The 17,084-nt window shown below is 39.6% G+C and overlaps 1 protein-coding gene across 3 annotated transcripts in view; it reads left to right on the top strand.

The window, feature by feature from the left end:
* The window catches only part of tasp1 (taspase, threonine aspartase, 1), a 97,139-nt gene that overhangs the window by 34,983 nt on the left and 45,072 nt on the right, over positions 1 to 17,084 (top strand). For all 3 annotated transcript variants that reach the window (XM_043696630.2, XM_043696634.2, XM_043696632.2), the window contains exons 8-10: positions 10,396 to 10,515; positions 11,937 to 12,015; positions 14,122 to 14,232. In XM_043696630.2, the coding sequence (XP_043552565.1) occupies positions 10,396 to 10,515; positions 11,937 to 12,015; positions 14,122 to 14,232 (310 nt within the window). The remainder of the gene's footprint in view (positions 1 to 10,395; positions 10,516 to 11,936; positions 12,016 to 14,121; positions 14,233 to 17,084) is intronic.

The following is a 17,084-nucleotide window of genomic DNA, read 5'->3' as shown; positions in this document are numbered from 1 at the left end:
GGACCCATGGCGAGGAGTCACTGATAAAACTACACAATGACATCAGCAAGTTTCATCCCACCATCAGACTCACCATGGACTTTTCTCGACTATCTGCCTCATTCTTGGACACATGCATCTCCATCAAGGATGGACACCTCAGCACCACACTCTACCGCAAACCCACAGACAACCTCACAATGCTACACTTCTCCAGCTTCCACTCAAAACATATTAAAACAGCCATCCCCTATGGACAAGCCCTACGCGTACACAGGATCGGCTCAGATGAAGAGGAACGTGACGGACACCTGGAAGTACTCAGGGATGCCCTCACAATAACGAGGTACGATGCCCAACTCATCGACTGCCAGTTCCGACGGGCCAAGCAAGGAACCGTAATGACCTCCTCAGGAGACAGACACGTGCTGCAACTGACAGGGTACCCTTCGTTGTTCAGTATTTCCCAGCAGCTGAAAAACTACGCAATGTTCTTCGTGACCTGCAACACATTATCAATGAGGATGAGCACCTCACCATGACCTTCCCCACACCTCCACTACTTGCCTTTAAATAACCACCACACCTCAAACAGATCGTTGATCGCAGCAAGCTGCCCGGCTCTCAGGACAACTCCATATAACCCTATCACAGTAGGCGCTGCAAGACGTGTCAGAGTGTGGACATAGATACCACCATTACACGTGGGGATACCTTCCACCTTGTACATGGCAGGTACTCATGTGACACAGCCAATGTTGTCTATCTTATACGTTGCAGGCAAGGATGCCCGGAGGCATGGTACATCGGGGAAACCAAGCAAAGGCTACGACAACGGATGAATGGGCACCGCACAACGATCAACAGACAGGAGTGTTCCCTTCCAGTTGGGGAACACTTCAGTGGTCCAGGACATTTGACCTCAGACCTTCGGGTGACCATCCTCCAAGGCGGACTTCGGGACAGGCAGCAGCGAAAAGTGGCTGAGCTGAGGCTGATAGCTAAGTTCGGTACCCATAGGGAGGGCCTCAACCAAGACCTTGGGTTCATGTCACATTACAGGTGACCACCATTGCACTATACATACACACAGATACTCCTATACACATACGCCCACACACACAGGCACTCCTATACACACATACACATATACACAGACGCGCACACAGACTCCCACACTCACACATGCACCCTCTCACAGACTTAAGACACTCTGCACTCACTGCACACACACACATACACTTTCTCACACACTCAACCCCCAACCCAGACAGACACACACACACAGACAGACAAAGACCCACATGCACACATATATTTTGTGGGATGAATTTGTACTTGCAGGGTTACATTGTACTTTGCTCACAAACTGCATGAATTCATGTAAAACTCCGTTATCTCACTTTTTAGATTAGATTATCTCACTTTTTTAGATTAGAATCAATCTAAACATTATGGCATAGACAGGGAACACAGGGGGCTAACACCTTCAACATATTGTCTAGCTATCACCATTGTTAACAGCTAACCCAAGAATGCAACTTTTTAAAAAAGGTTTTGTGATTTACACATGAAAGAAGTGAAACTATCATGGTATTCTAACAGATGCAAAGCTTAACAGACAATCAATTTTTCAATGTATAATTTCAGTTACATCACACTAATTTGTTATAAATTCTGTGTGTTAGGATTGAGCCCTCCACTATCACCTGATGAAGGAGCGACGCTCCAAAAGCTAGTGTGCTTCCAATTAAACCTGTTGGACTATAACCTAGTGTTGTGTGATTTTTAACTTTGTGAACTCTCAGTCTTGATATTTTGGATTTGTTTCGACAATAAAACAAATCTCCTGCAAATTGAAGTTCATAGCAGCATTGTTGTTTACTTGCGTTGACTTGACTTCCTGGACATGCATTGGCAAAATTTATGCTTCTTGAAGCATCTGTAAGATGTGTATTTGGTTTGAGTTCTTGCGTGGGCATAATAGAATTTGAAGAGGAGAAAATTGGGTGACTTTTTTTTCATAGCAACTTTATTGCTGACCATCGTCTAATATAACAAGCTTCATCATGTGACTTAAAGGAATTTTTGGAGCAATGATGTGCAGGATTATAATAATATATCCTTGGCCACTGGTTCTTCAGATTAGACTTCTGATAATGAAGCTCACTTCAAGTAGGGGACCGCAATGCACTCTTTGCATAAAGATAGCATGTTGTAATTTTTAAAGAGACATTTTCCAAGAATTTTTGTCCCATTTGGTTATTGCATTTAATTCAAAATTTTATCTGGTTGCTTTGCTTTGTTTCCTCGTACAAAATGAGGCAGAGTGGTGTATAGATAGATGATCTGGTATTATTTGGCACGTGCCCTGATGCCATTTCTCATCTTTTCTTAAATGCAGTATACCTGACTACAGAGTCGAGAGTGTGGTGCTGGAAAAGCGCAGCAGATCAGGCAGCCTCCGAGGAGCAGGAGAATCGATGTTTCGGGCGTAAGCCCTTCCTCACGAAAGCCCAAAACATTGATTCTCCTGCTCCTCGGAGGCAGCCTGACCTGCTGTGCTTTTCCAGCACCACACTCTCAACTCTGATCTCCAGCATTTGTAGTCCTCACTTTCTCCCAGTTGATTTCATACCCTACTACAGCTCAATTAAGTAGGAGCTTGGTTAGGGAACTGTCAAGGAATCAATGACTTTTATTAAGTTGCTGGATCCAGTTGCCAAAGCAACATGGAACTCTGCTCTCTGTTTGGAATTCAGAGTACTTATTTGCTCTCCTTTCATGGAAGTAGCTTAATAAGAATATGTTTACCTTTTTAATTATCCAAAACTGGAGCTGTATTTAAGTCGATTGTTTGTTGAATATAATGAATTTCCCTTCTGAACTTTGTTTGTGGTGGGGTGTTTAAATATTTGTGTATGTGGTTTCGGTAAGGTGGGCTACCTTTTCTGGATGATTTTCAGGAAGTGCGTTACATCGTGCTCCTAACTTGTGAGGTGTAAATGATGGACAGGCTCCAGGAGTCAGCAGGTGAGTTATTTGCTGCAGGATACTTACTCTGATCTCCTCTTGCAGCTACTGTATTTCTATGGCTATTTCATTACCATTTCTGGTCAGTGGTAACTACTGGGCTTTGATTAATGTGGGATACTATGGTAATAGCATTTAGTACTAAGAGGTGATAGTTGCATTCTCTCTTGGAGATGGTTGTTACCTGGTAGTTGTGTGGCACCAATGTTACTTACCACTTGTCAGCCTAAACCTGGATATGTCCAGGTCTTGTTGCATTTGGATATGAACTGCTTCAGTTTCTAAGGATTTGTGAACAGTGCAGAACATTGTGCAAATGTTCAGTGAACACTTCTGACCTTATGATAAAGGGAAGTTCATTGATGAAGCAGCTGAAGATGGTTGGACTGAGGACACCTCTCTGAGGAACTCCAGCAGAGATATCCTGAAGCTGAGATGAGTGACTTTGAACAACAACAGCCAATTTCCTTTGTGCTAGGAATAACTTCAGTCAGTGGAAATTTTTCCCAATAATTCCAGTGGATTGATTGGATCCTTCATAAAGTGGGCGACAATTTCTACAAGAATCTAACATATGCAATTTAAAACTGTGGCAGTGTCACATCATAATAAACATGAGGCTGGCATTTTTCAAATGCTTTAGTAGCAGCTAACAAATATGTTTCCCCTCATTTACTACAAGAGATGTTTGCTGATTTCCCAGGTTTACAGCTGCCTGCTTGTTGTAGCAGTTAACTGCTGGTAAAATATAAATTATGGTGCACATTTGCTGTCCTCTTGATATGTTCACCAGATGGTTGGATTCGGTAATTGGTCCACCTTTTGAATGTAGTGCTGTTTAGAATTACCCAACAGTCAGGATTGGGTACGACTATTGTTGTTATTTTACTAGCCATTAGGTGGGGATATCTGAGTGGCACAGTTAATGCAGTCATTTGAAATATTACTCTTCCAGCAATTTTCTCAAATACCTTTGTGCTAATCTTACACACATGGTCAAAAAAAGTAATTATGGCTCAGCTTTGTGAGAGAGAGAAAGGAAAGTTTTTTTTTGAAACACCATTTGCGTGCTGCTGTAAATAGGTCCAAACCAACTAGAATTCTCTCTTCAAATTTGTGGAAAGACTGTTCTAGCAAAAATGTTAATCCGTTAAACATTGGATAAGATCTATTCCACACTGGTGGAAGAAATATTATTGAGTATCCTGATCAAGAATGAAATTGCATTGCCTCTTGTTAACAAAATGGAGACTGACAAAGAAAATGGTTAATGGTTTGCACTACACTTAGAAATATGTAACAATATGGTCATTACAATATTTAGTTTGTAAATCTACTATTAAATATGCAATAATAAATTGTCTTACACCATTATTGTGGGAACATAAGAGAAACAAGTCATTGAACTCCACAGGCTTATTATGCCATTCAGTTTTTTAAAAATAAGTTCATGAGTCAGAGCCATACAGCTTGGAAACAGACCCTTCAGTCCAACTGGTCCATGTCGACCATAATGACAAACTAAACTAGTCCCCTTGCCTGGACTCTGCTCATATTCCTCCAAACCTTTACTATTCGTGAACTTATCTAAATATCTTTTAAACAGTGTAGATGTACCTGCATCCATCACTTCCTGTGGAAGTTCATTTCACACACAAACCGTGTTGGGGGGAAAAAAAATTGCTCCTCGTGTCTTTAAATCTTTCTCTTCTCACCTTTAAAAATATGCACCCTAGACTTGAAATCCCCCACCCTAGGGAAATAACACCTGCCATTCACCTTATCTATACCCCTCATGGTTTTATAAACCTCGATAAGGTCACCCCTCAACCGCTTACTCGCCAATGGAAAAACATCCCAGCTATTCAGCCTGTCTTTACAACTCAACCCTCCATTCTCTGCAACATCCTGGTCAATCTGTTCTGAACCCTTTCCAGCTTAACATTCTTCCTATAGCAGGGAGACCAGAACTGCACCCAGTACTCCAGAAGAGGCCTCACCAACATCCCAACTCCTATTCTCAAAGGTCTGAGCAAGGAAGGCAAGTGTGACGTAAACTTCAAAGAATTATGTAGCTGTTTTGGGTGTTATTGGCTAGACCAGCATTTAATTGCCTGTTCTTAGTTGCCCTTGAGAAAATGGTGATCAACTGTCTTCGTGAACTGCCTTTATGGGTGGCACAGTGGTTAGCACTGCTGCCTCACAACGCCAGAGACCCGGGTTCAATTCCCGCCTCAGGCGACTGACTGTGGAGTTTGCACATTCTCCCGTGTCTGCATGGGTTTCTTCTGAGTGCTCCGGTTTCCTCCCACAGTCAAAAGATGTGCAGGTCAGGTGAATTGACCATGCTAAATTGCTTGTAGTGTTAGGTGAAGGGGTATGGGTGGGTTGTGCTTCGGCGGGTCGGTGTGGACTTGTTGGGCCGAAGGGCCTGTTTCCACACTGTAAGGAATCTAATCTAAACTGCTGAGTAGACCCATAGTGTTGTTAGAGAGGGAGTTCCAGGATGTTTGATCTAGCGACACTGAAGCAATGGTGATATATTTGAGTCAGGATGGTGAGTGGCTTAGAGGGGAACTTGTAGGGGTGGTGTTCCCATATATCTGCTGCCCTTGCCCTTCTAAATGTTTGTGATCATGGATTTGGAACACACTGGTGAAAGAGCCTTGGTGAATTTATGCAGTATGTCTTGTAGATGATAAACACTGTAGGCATTGTGTTTCAGTTTGATGTTTGTGGATGCCCTAGATAGTTTCAAGTTTCTTTGAACATTGTTGTAACTACATTTATCTAGGCAAGTGGGGGATATTCTGTCACACTCCTGACTTGTACCTTGTAGATGCTAAACAGACTTTGGAGAGTCAGGAGGCGAGATGCTGGCAGCAGGATTCCTAGCCTGTGATCTGCTCTTGTAGTTATAGCATTTCTATGGCAAGTCCAGTTGCATATCAGAACAATAGTAATCTTCAAGGTTTTAGTAGTAGGGGATTCAGTGATGGCAATGTCCAGAGTAATGCTTAGTTTTCTTCTTCTTGGAGATGTTCATTGCCTGGCACATGGGTGGTGCAATTATTTGTTGCCACTTGTCAGCCTGGACATGGACTGCTTAAATATCTGAGGTGGTGAGGGGCAACAATATTGGACATAGTCTTGATCTTTTTCTTCAAATTTTTCAATGGGCCTAACCTCAAAATCTTTTGAAGGAAGTGAGTTCCAGATTTCTACAATCCTTTGTGGATTTTTTTTTCCTGATGTCATTCTTTAATGGCTTGGATAAAAATGTAAGTTCGCGTCCACTTATTCAGGGATCCCGAAAGGAAATAATTTCTCTGTGTACCCTATCCAATCCTATCCATTAGATCTACCACCCTGTCTCACATCCCAGTGTTGTCTGTAATTGGGAGTAATAGCCTGGTCTATGAAATGTGTTTCTCACACTTTAACTCTTTAGCTTCACTAAAACTCCAATGAATTGCACTGCATCTCCCAGGTGGCCAGTATATCCTTTTGAGGTGTGGACCACAGAGCTAGACCCTACTATAAATGGTAACTCGATCTTTATATAACTATCGAATAATTTCCCTTTTTGTTTACCAGTCCTCTTGAAGTCAAGGCAGTAAAGCTAGCTCTTGGTCTAATATCATTTATAGCTTTCAATTTAATTCTGAATTTAGCTCCAAAGACTTGACTACTTTTGTTGAGAAATTCTGTTGTATTATTTTCACTGCCCTGTTCAGCAAGGGCACAGCGCGCTGCATGAATCTAAACTCTAGTATTGCTGAATCAACAAATAATATGACTTACTATAATATTCAAAATCAAATATTTTATTGACTTAAAATGAACCAAGCAAAATAAGTATCAAAAAATGTTAGGAATTGCACAACATCAGAGAATTGAAGATTCGTCCATTCTTTTTGGGAGTTTTAAAGTAGATTGCTCCACCCTACCACCTCCACTCCCTGTTCTACTGCTCTAAACTGCTCCCTCCCCGCACCAAACGCAATAAGGACAGAGTCCTCCTTGTCCTCACCTACCACTCCACTAGTCTTCGCATCCAACACATCATCGTTCAACACTTCCACCAACTCCAACTAGACCCCATCACCAAGCGCATCTTCCCCTCCCCATCCCTCTCTGCCTTCCGCAAGGACTGTTCCCATTGCCACAACGAACCAAACCGCAAATTGGAGGAACAACACCTCATCTTCTGCCTGGGTAGCCTACAGCCTGGAGGACTCCACTTTGAGTTCTCCAATTTCAAAAACCTCCCTTCCCCTCACTCTCTTCCCAGCCCCTCCCCCCTCCCTTCCACTCCTCCCACCCACCTTATGGATTCATTCCTCCCATTGACCAACCATCTATCTGAATTCACCTATCCCCACTACACCACCCTGCTCCACCACCCCCTTTATCTGCAGCTCACCTTAGACCCATCCCAAGTCTTGAAGAAAGGTTATATCAAAATGTCGACTTCTTTACCTCCTGATGCTGCCTGGCCTGCTGTGTTCTTTCAGTCTCCTGCTTGTCCACTCTAGATTCTAGTATCTGCAGTTTTTTTTGTCTCTAACAAAAAGGGCTACTTTGACATCAAAATATTAATGAAGAGAAAATTGAATATACTCCTGGATAGCTACAGATTTGTATTTAAAACGTAAAAGATATATTGGGCATGAAATCAAGAGAAATATTCCACAAATACCAGTGGAAATGTCTGTTTCTAAGCAGTACTATCCCTTTCTTCAACCATAGAAATTTATTTGCCTCACTCAATATAACAGACTTGATGTATTTCGTAAATTCTACTAGATCTGGATACACTCATCTTAGTTTTCACATGCCTTTACAGAAAAGAATTTTGTGCTTGCACTCTGCTCCAGAGAATTTAAGTTGGTACTAAGTGCAACACTCCCTCAGTGCTGAAGTTAAGAGAAGATGCCATCTTTTGATGCTAAAATGCAACTTGTTCATCCAGCTCAGGTGGATGATGAATGTCAACTTCCTTCTGAGGCTTCAGCATGACACATGCTTGTCTTCAGCCAATTTGATTCATGCCTCGTGATCTCAAGAAATTATTGAAGGCATTGTATACCAAAAATCTGTGAATATAATTTATAATTGAATTGTTTAAAATAATGGTAGATATGTTGTTTTTGTTCTATGATAGTTCATTTTTGTAAATAAGCCACATGGTCATTTGAAACAGTTGAAAGAGGAAGACAGTTTCTAGGAAGGCACATGATGCAAAGCAATTCCCCTATCAGGGCACCTGTGATATTAATGGATGAACTATTTATACTGAATTTGACTGACAGGGGAAAAACAAAACAGAGGCCACTAGGTTTAATTTCTCCTTCAGGTCAGAAAGGAAAATAGTTTCCTCCTGGCAAGAGAAATATATTTTGAGATCAGGGAACCAGTGACGCTAGAAGTGGCTTTAGTTGTGAGGCTTCCAAGTTGTGAGAATGTGTACAGAGGTCATCAGAACTGAAAAGGGCTTTAGGCCTCAAGAATTAGAGTGAAAAATATTCTTAACAATATTCTCAAAGAAGTCATCAACTTGTCTTAGCAGTCTATGGAGTCAATTTAAGTAAGAAATTGCAAGTTTAAGGTAGGAGATAGCTCTCGAGGGCTTGAGTATCTATAAACCAGTAGTGCAGAAAAACAGATTGAAACTTTTATTTTCGTGATGATGTTAAGATCTAATCTTTCTGATTTTACAGATTTTTACTTTTTATTTTGCAAGTGCAATCAACTGATGCTCTTTTGTTACCAAATATTTGCTATCCAGTGACTAATCATTATGGTAACCACTGCAAAAATTAAACTGATGACCGATCAAGCCAGATTTCACTCTCCAAAGTGATTTATCCACTATTACTATCAGCTGGGATCGTAACAATTGGATCCTGACCGGTATTCCTTCTAATTTTCTTCTCAGCAACGTGGGCCTCTAAGGCCTGTATGTGGCAGCACTTCAGGAACTTGATGTCAGGCCTGCGATCGGTGTGCTGGCACTGATTGCTGTGTGCAAAACATTGGGAGCTTGTTCTTAACCTCATTACAACCTTGCTCCAAGCCTGGACAAAAGAGCTGAATGCCAGAGGTGAGCTGAGAGGACATCAGTCGTTTGGCTGAGTATGACATTGACAAGCCCTAGTAAAACTTGAGTCACTGAGAGTTGTGATGATGGTCGGGAAGGAGGAGAGGAACTCTCCACTGGTCAGTGGTAGACCTAGCCGAAAAGAATATAACTAGATTTGTTAGACTATCATCTGAGCTTGAGGATGTTTCTGCAGGAGATCCTCAGGATCGTATCTTCAGCCCATACATCTTCAGCTGTTTGATCACTGGTCTTTAATGTATTATAAAGTCAGAAGTGAGGAAATTTGCTGAAGATTCAACAATTTTCAGAACCATTGGCAACAGTTCAGGTAATGAAGCAGCCTTTGTCCATATGAAACAAGAACTAGACAACATTCAACCGACCTTAAATAAGTGGCAAGGAACATCTGTGCCACACAAGTCCTCGGGAGCAACCCTCTCAACAAGAGAATCTGCTGTCTCACCTTGAAATTCAATGGCATTGCCATTGCTGAATCAACATACTGGGGTTACCATTGTCCAGAAGCTGAACCGGACCAGCTGGAACAATGTTGTGGCTACAATAGCAGGTCAACGGCTAGCAATCCTGCACCCAGTATCTTGCCTCCTGTCTCCCCAAAGCCTGTTCACCTTCAACAAGAGGTCGAGTCAGGACTGTGATGGAATACTCTCAACTTATTTGGGTGATGCTTGACACATCCAAGGCAAAGCAATTCATTTAGTTGGTGGACAGAGTGCCAATGCACAATGGCAGCAGTGTGCCCCATCTTCAAGATGCACTGCTGCAATTCAACAAGGCTGCTCTGACAGCAACCTTTCAACTGCACCCTCTGCTATCTGGATGGAAAGGGGCAACAGATATTTGAGCATACCACCTGCAAGTTCCCTTCTAAGTCACATACCATTCTGACTTGGAACAATATTGGGTAATTGGAGATGTCCAAATCCCATGAATGAATATTGAAAATGCATTATTTAGTACTTGTCAAAATAGAATTATTGACATCTGACCTTCACTTAAACAGTGCTAAAATAATTTTATATGCGTATTTACCACATTTACTACTTGTATGTAGGAGCATAAAATTGACTTCGCACTTGCCTATAGCACCACACTAGCAAAGTTCAGAAGCAATCCCTGCAAATCCTTAGGGTGCTTAAGGATGTTTCTGAAAAGCTTAAATGTATAAAGTTCTTTATTTCTTTGGCACTTACTACATGTTGTTATTCTCACGATTCTGGATGTGTACTTATTTGGGTCTTTGTTTCTGTTTTTAGACTAATGACACAGCTTCATTAGATACTGTTGGGGCAGTAGTTGTGGATCATGAAGGAAATGTTGCTGCTGCCGTTTCCAGTGGAGGGTTGGCAATGAAGCATCCTGGGAGAGTTGGCCAAGTAAATATGTTTTTCTGAGTAAGATATTTGTGTTAATGTGCGAAATAGTTTACTTCCCTTGGTTTCAGTCAGGAAATAAAACCTAACAAAGCATTCTCACTATTGGTATTCAGTAGCAAAACAAATGCGCATCATGGATATAAATCATAATTGAAATATTTTATGTTGAAAAACTTTGTTTTGAAATTGTTATTTTAGGATATTAATCCTTACCTGGGTGCTTATTAACTCATGTATGTTCATTTAATTAGCTTGTGCAGAAAAAATATTACCATATAACAATAAGATTTCAGTATGATATTTTTGATTTGGCATGGTGATGACTGATAATGTTGCTGTACTAGAAATCTAGAACCTCAGGCTAATGTTCCGAGGACATGAGTTTGAATCCCACATGCAGACAAGTTATCTCTAATCCATTCTTGACCGTCTTATTTCAATCTAGTCAAGTTATTGCACTTTAAACAATAATGGTTATGTATGTCTAACCTTCAGTTAACACCTTTTCTGAAAATACATAAGCACGCACCTGGTGTGCCAACTTTATGCCCAGGGCTAATGCCAAGCAGCCCAACATGATTTTAGATGCTGCCAGGTAGTGACTGGGGCTGCAAGTCACCTCTTAGCTACATAAGTATTGAAAATGGTCAACAGCATTGCCTAGTTATTGATCACGAAGTGGATATCTTTTAAAATGACGGATGCAAAACTGATTTTATTCAGTAAGTGCTGATGGAAATTCTTGCAATTCCAAACCTTTTCATGTTATGAAACTGCTTGTGTAATTATGCAAGTCAAATTATACTGAAAAGCTGTAAAGCAGAACAAGGTACTATCTATTATGTTGCAAATAAAGATACCCATTTAAACCTGTATGGAAAAATGTGTTGTGCTGATTTTTGGAGTTGACTGGACAAAGGGTGGGTATTCACAGAATCTCCGGTTTGGTTATTTTGGGTTTGTTATTGCTCACAAAGCAATGCCATGAATGTAGCATCATGCTAAGAAATAGAGTTTGGCTAATGAAAGGTTTGCCTTACTTTTGGAAACTGTTTTCTTGCTATAATGGGGGAAGAATCCAGACCATAAGTGTTGCATGTGTAAAATGAATTGCAAGAGCCTGCTCCATTTGGAGGGAATAAGAAGCTTGTAGGTTTTGGGTAATATTCTATAGAGTGAAAGTAATGAAATGTATGAATACAGTAGAACAAGATCATTGTGTGAGTTGTTCCTCATTTCCAAAGCTTTAGTCTACATTCTGAAAATAAGAATTTAAAAGGTAGATTTGAGTACTCCGATGTTTAAAATGAAGAAGAAAATGATTGAATTTCAACAGAAAGAAAAACTGTGAAATATAATGAAAAGTTGTCAACACTTTTTTTTTCTCACTCGTACTCTCTCTCTCTCTGATTTGCTTACAGGCAGCTGTGTATGGCTGTGGGTGCTGGGCAGAGAATACAAGTGGCCCTAATGTATACTCTACAGCTGTGAGTACATCAGGTATTTGCTACGTAGGCAGACATTTCCCTTTAATTGTATTTACTAACATATGGACCTCCAAAGAAAGTTAAAGAAGTGATAGAATGCCAGTGTCTTTTTTTTCAAACTGTTTCTACCCATTATTTGCATCGATGTTTGTCATTCATTCATGCCTTTGTCGTGAAAATACTCCCAAAGTTGGGAATTAGACTTGCGCAGGAGTTGTTGTAAAAGGTAACTAAAGAAGAGGTGCAAGCTAGATTTTAAACAGAATTTCCAAAGTAGAGAAAGTAGGAGTCAGTGAATGTGTTTAGGAGCATGTTATTGTGTAAGTGAGTTCACCAAAAGCTTTACAAATAATGGAACAAGTAGGAAACAGCATACTTTATAAATTTGAAAATCAAACTGTCACTTCGAGGATTAGCACAAAAGAAGTTACACATGTATTTTGAAATGAGAGCAAAACCTTTGAAAATCATCATTAAGAGATTGACACTATTAAGAGTGATAATTGCATTGGACTTGGTATAGTTCAGGGAATCAGCAGCAGATAACCTTAAACGGAGGCAAAAATGGATGATGTTGTGGAGGTGGAAACAAGTGATTTGCGTAATTGCATTGGGTCACCAATCTGAAGCTCACCTTGAGGTCAAAATGCTACTTAAACATTTGAATTGTTGAAAGACATGGGAAGAAGAATTTTAGCATGGGTGAGCAGTTGAATTGGTTACAGTTAAAGGGTTCAATGATCAATAAAAGTTCAAAGCTGATTGAGAGTCTAGGTCCAAACTACCAGTTTCTGGGTTTTACTGAAGTGAGGAGATGGGTAGACAGCTAATCTGGTCACAGATGCAAGTTGGCATTTTAAATCTGATGAGGAGGCTGAATGCTTTTGATTTAATTTGCTTTTTTGATTTAACTGACTGGCCAGTTTTCTTAGACCTTTGGGAAAATGTAGAAGCCTTGGGGAATAGGCAAGTGTAGTCACAGCGTCTGTGAGCCTGGTGCAACAGAAGAATTTCCTCCAGCCTCTCAAGCTCCAGTGCCAATAGACATTTAAACTAAAAATCTACAGCATGTCGGGAAAACCTGATTTCCATATTCCTTTTGATGCTGAATAAGCTTCTACCACCCTTTCAGGGAATGAGTTCCTAGTTTAGAACTTGCTACTTTTATAAATTAAAAAAAATCATCTCGCCTTTGGTTCGTTTGCCAATTACTACGCTGCTAAATATAAGAGCACATGGTTAGATCATATGGTGTTCCAACATACTGCCATATGCATATTTCAGCATTCAAATTACTTTAGAAATCTAGCATGTGCTGTTTAACTTCTTTTTATTGCTAAGATGATACTTAGTGCACAAAAAAGGTTTTTTCTTGGCTCTATTATATGTTGAACAGAGTGGTTTCCATTTAAAAATATCTTGTGTCAAATTGCTCTAAAAGATAACCAAAGCTGCTTGCTTTTGTGTAAAAAAAATACGAATGTCATAACTTTAAAGTCTTCATCATATGGCAGACAGAACAGAAATGAGTTTTATTTTTTGCTCTATAACAGGAGGTTCTTTCATGTTTCAAAATTGAAAACGTGTGTATCTTAATGCAACAAATGTATGTGCTCTTTTACATGCACCTGTTTCCAATTTACTAACATGAAAGACGTGCCCATCGAAAGCTCTATATAAGAGAAATTTTTTTTCCTGTGACACACAATGAATGTTTAAGCTTGCGTTCAGTGGTTTTACTTCAAGTTTTTCACCCCAAAATTTTCTCATTGTTTTAAGACCAATGAATATGTGGTGTCACGCTTAAGCGGTATATTTATTTTCTGTTGTGGTTCTGGTACAAGAACCATTACTCAGATTGATTTTAGATTTTGAAGACTAATTCTGTTGTGGTCTGAATAGAGTTCTGACAGAAAACTAAAACAGTAAACACTGGAGTGGCATTCTTTCAAAAAAATCTTTTGGTTCAAATAAACTTCTTTTCCGCACAAGAACTGTTTGCTTAGCATCTCATTGGTTGATATTAGATACTATTGAAGAGGTAATGTCATTGCTTATCTGTTTCTCCTCCACTTTTGACCTTCTCAGATTTGCAATTTTAAACATTTCCATCTCTTAGGTTGCGGAGAGCACCTTGTGCGGACTGTGTTGGCTAGGGAATGTTCGGTGGCCCTACAAGCAGAAGATGCCCACCAGGCATTGCTAGAAACTATGCAAAAGAAGTTTATTCGTAAGTTTCTATTTTTTTTTTCTTTCCAACTCAGCAGAGATATCTCTCTCTCTCTCTCTCTCTCTCTCTCTCTCTCTCTCTCTCTCTCTCTCTCTCTCTGTCTTCCTCTTCCATTTTCCAGTTGTGCTCCATCACTGTCTTCTAACCACCTCTCCAAACCAACCACCCACCATTGCAAAGTGTAATTGTAATCTTACTCATGTTTTTATGTAGATTCCACCTTAAAGTTTGACTTGTATATGCTATAGACCTTGCTGTAAAGCACAACTTTCTGTTAACTTTTATTTTTGTGATCTTAAGGAGGTTCTTTTAAAGAATTGGGAACCTGAATCTCCAAAACTTTCTGATTTGCAACTCCCAGCCTTCCATTATTTGAACTATAATATGAAACATCGTATGTCATGTTTGCTGACCTGGAGTTCTATCTGCCATGTTTTTACCTGATTCAGTGTCCTACCAACATTGCCTTAGAATGCACTTTTATATGCTCTTTACTTTAAATTTTGAACACCAATGATCTATATTTCAGAGTTAAGGGATTGATTTACACCACAAACAGAAGCTTTAGGTCCTTTGAAATAAAAACAGAAAGTGCTGGAAATGCTCAGCGTGTTAGACAGCACCTGTGGAGAGAAACTATTAATGGTTCAGGTCACTGGATCTTCAACAGCCTTGTGGTTTACATGTAATTGATCATCGTTCAGGAAAATTTTGACAATGCTTTTCTCTAAGTCTTTGAAAGAAGTATCGCTTAGCTGATCTGCAAAATTATGTTTTCCTCTTTTGTGGAATGGACCAAAACCTATTATCAATTCTATTTTGGGAGCAAAACTAAACAAACCAGTTGATTTATTGAGGTTAGTAGTTTGAATTGCCTGAATAAACGACCGATGGAAAAGCATAACAAAGGGCAAATTGGCCTTGTATTTCACAGTAGAACCTACCTGGAAAGTTGGAGCTAACTCTATTCTAGGGAAAATGTGCAACAATTTCTGTAAGCTATTGATTTAAAGCATTATGCATGCTTTTGTTAAATATTTCTGTCATGGTTTGAGGCACTCTGGATGATGGACATTTTAGTGCTATTTCTGCCCATGTTGACCTTAAGGTTTATGCTGCCCTTTTAAATCGTGTTGCACAAATGTGTTGGTACACACTGGATGACACAATGGAGAACTTGAGATTATGTACTTAGAGATAATGTTTTGCTACTTATTGCAATAAAAAATGTTGTTTTGTTTACAAGTTCCCTCCTAGAGTTCCTTCTCATTTCTGACCTGGCATGGTTCATAGCTACTGTTATTCATATTTCAGTTGTCTTGTGGTTATTTGGATTTGCCTATTCACATCTCCAAGCCAAGAAATTAGTTTGAGGATATATTCAGCAGAGTAAGGGACAACCACCTGGAACAGAAATACTTCATAAGAGTAACTTCAAAGGGATGAGAAATTAATCCTTTGGAAGAGTAATTGGCAAACTATGAAGCTCTTGGCCCATTTAATAAATATAATAGTAAGTTGAAAATTGAGAACAAAGTAGTAACAGAATCTTTCACAGTAATTATTTCCCAGTTAAGATAGATCTGTTATCAGGAATGGCAAAAATGTTGGATGGCACACAAATAATATACTGATGACAAAGATTTGTTGCTTTTAAACTGAGCATAAGTGAAGATATTTTAATTTTAAATTTGGCAGAAATTTCTATAGATCAGGAAAGAGCTAAATATCTCTGACTTTAGTAAAGGTTTTATTAATCGCTCGTGGGATGTGAGCATTGCTGGCTGAATTTATTGTCCGTCACTAATTGCCCTTGAAGGTGTAGTTGAAACTTAAAAGTCATAGACCAATTAAATTTAACTATGATTGCAAAGAAAATATTTGAAATTATTTTGAGGGATTTACTAGTAAACTCCTGGTAATGTATAACTACATAAATTCTACAGGGAAAATCATACATAGGAACATGGCGGGAAGTCGGTCATTCAACTTTCAAGCTAGTCAGTTAGATCATGGCTGATTGTCTACCTCACCACATTTCTTGCACTATCCCTATCCCTATATCCATGTCTCGAACATGCTTCATTACTTAGTTTCCGTAACCCTTTGGGTAAAGAATTCCAAAGATTCATCATCCTTTGAATAATGAAATTCCTCTTCATCTCAGTTTTAAGTGGGCTACCCCTTATTATGACACAAAATCCACTGGTTTTAGGTTCACCACTGAAACATCCTATCTGCATATGTCCTGTTATGCCCTTTAAGAGGTTCCAATGAGATCACCTCTCATTCTAAAACTCCAGAGATTATTGGCCGAGTCTCCTCAATTTTTTTCAAGATAATCCTGCCATGCGAAGTATTAGTCCAATGAGCCTCTGTTGCTCTTCCTTCAAGGCAAATATGTTCTTACTTAGATAGGGAGGCCAAAACTATACACTGTACTCTAGGTACATTCTCACAAAGGATGTATACAATTGCAGCAAGACATTTTTAATCCTGTACTTAAATCCCTTTGCACTGAAGGCCATTGTGCCATTCACCTTCCTAATTGTTTGCTGTACCTGCATGCTAATGTGCCATGAACGAAGATACCAATGTTCATTTGGACATCGTCACTTCCCCATCTCTCTACATTTAAGAGATATTCTCTCAATTTTCTTTTCGGAAATAAAAAGACAACTTCACACTTCATTTGCATTATATTCTGTTGGCTATGTTCCTGTCCACTTGTGTAGCTTGTCCAAGTCTCCTTGAAACTTTTTTGCAATCTCCAAGCATTCCCATCATATAATTTGGAAGTCTTAATTTTTCCCCACGTCCAAATCGCAGCTGTGGCTCAGGTACTGGCCCTT

Source organism: Chiloscyllium plagiosum, unplaced genomic scaffold (genome assembly GCF_037043375.1).
Source record: "Chiloscyllium plagiosum isolate Xiang-an unplaced genomic scaffold, Cpla_swu_hap1 HiC_scaffold_10, whole genome shotgun sequence".
Taxonomy (NCBI): Eukaryota; Metazoa; Chordata; class Chondrichthyes; order Orectolobiformes; family Hemiscylliidae; genus Chiloscyllium; species Chiloscyllium plagiosum.
Note: the sequence above shows the minus strand (reverse complement) of the source record. Positions and strands in the feature narration are given on the sequence as shown.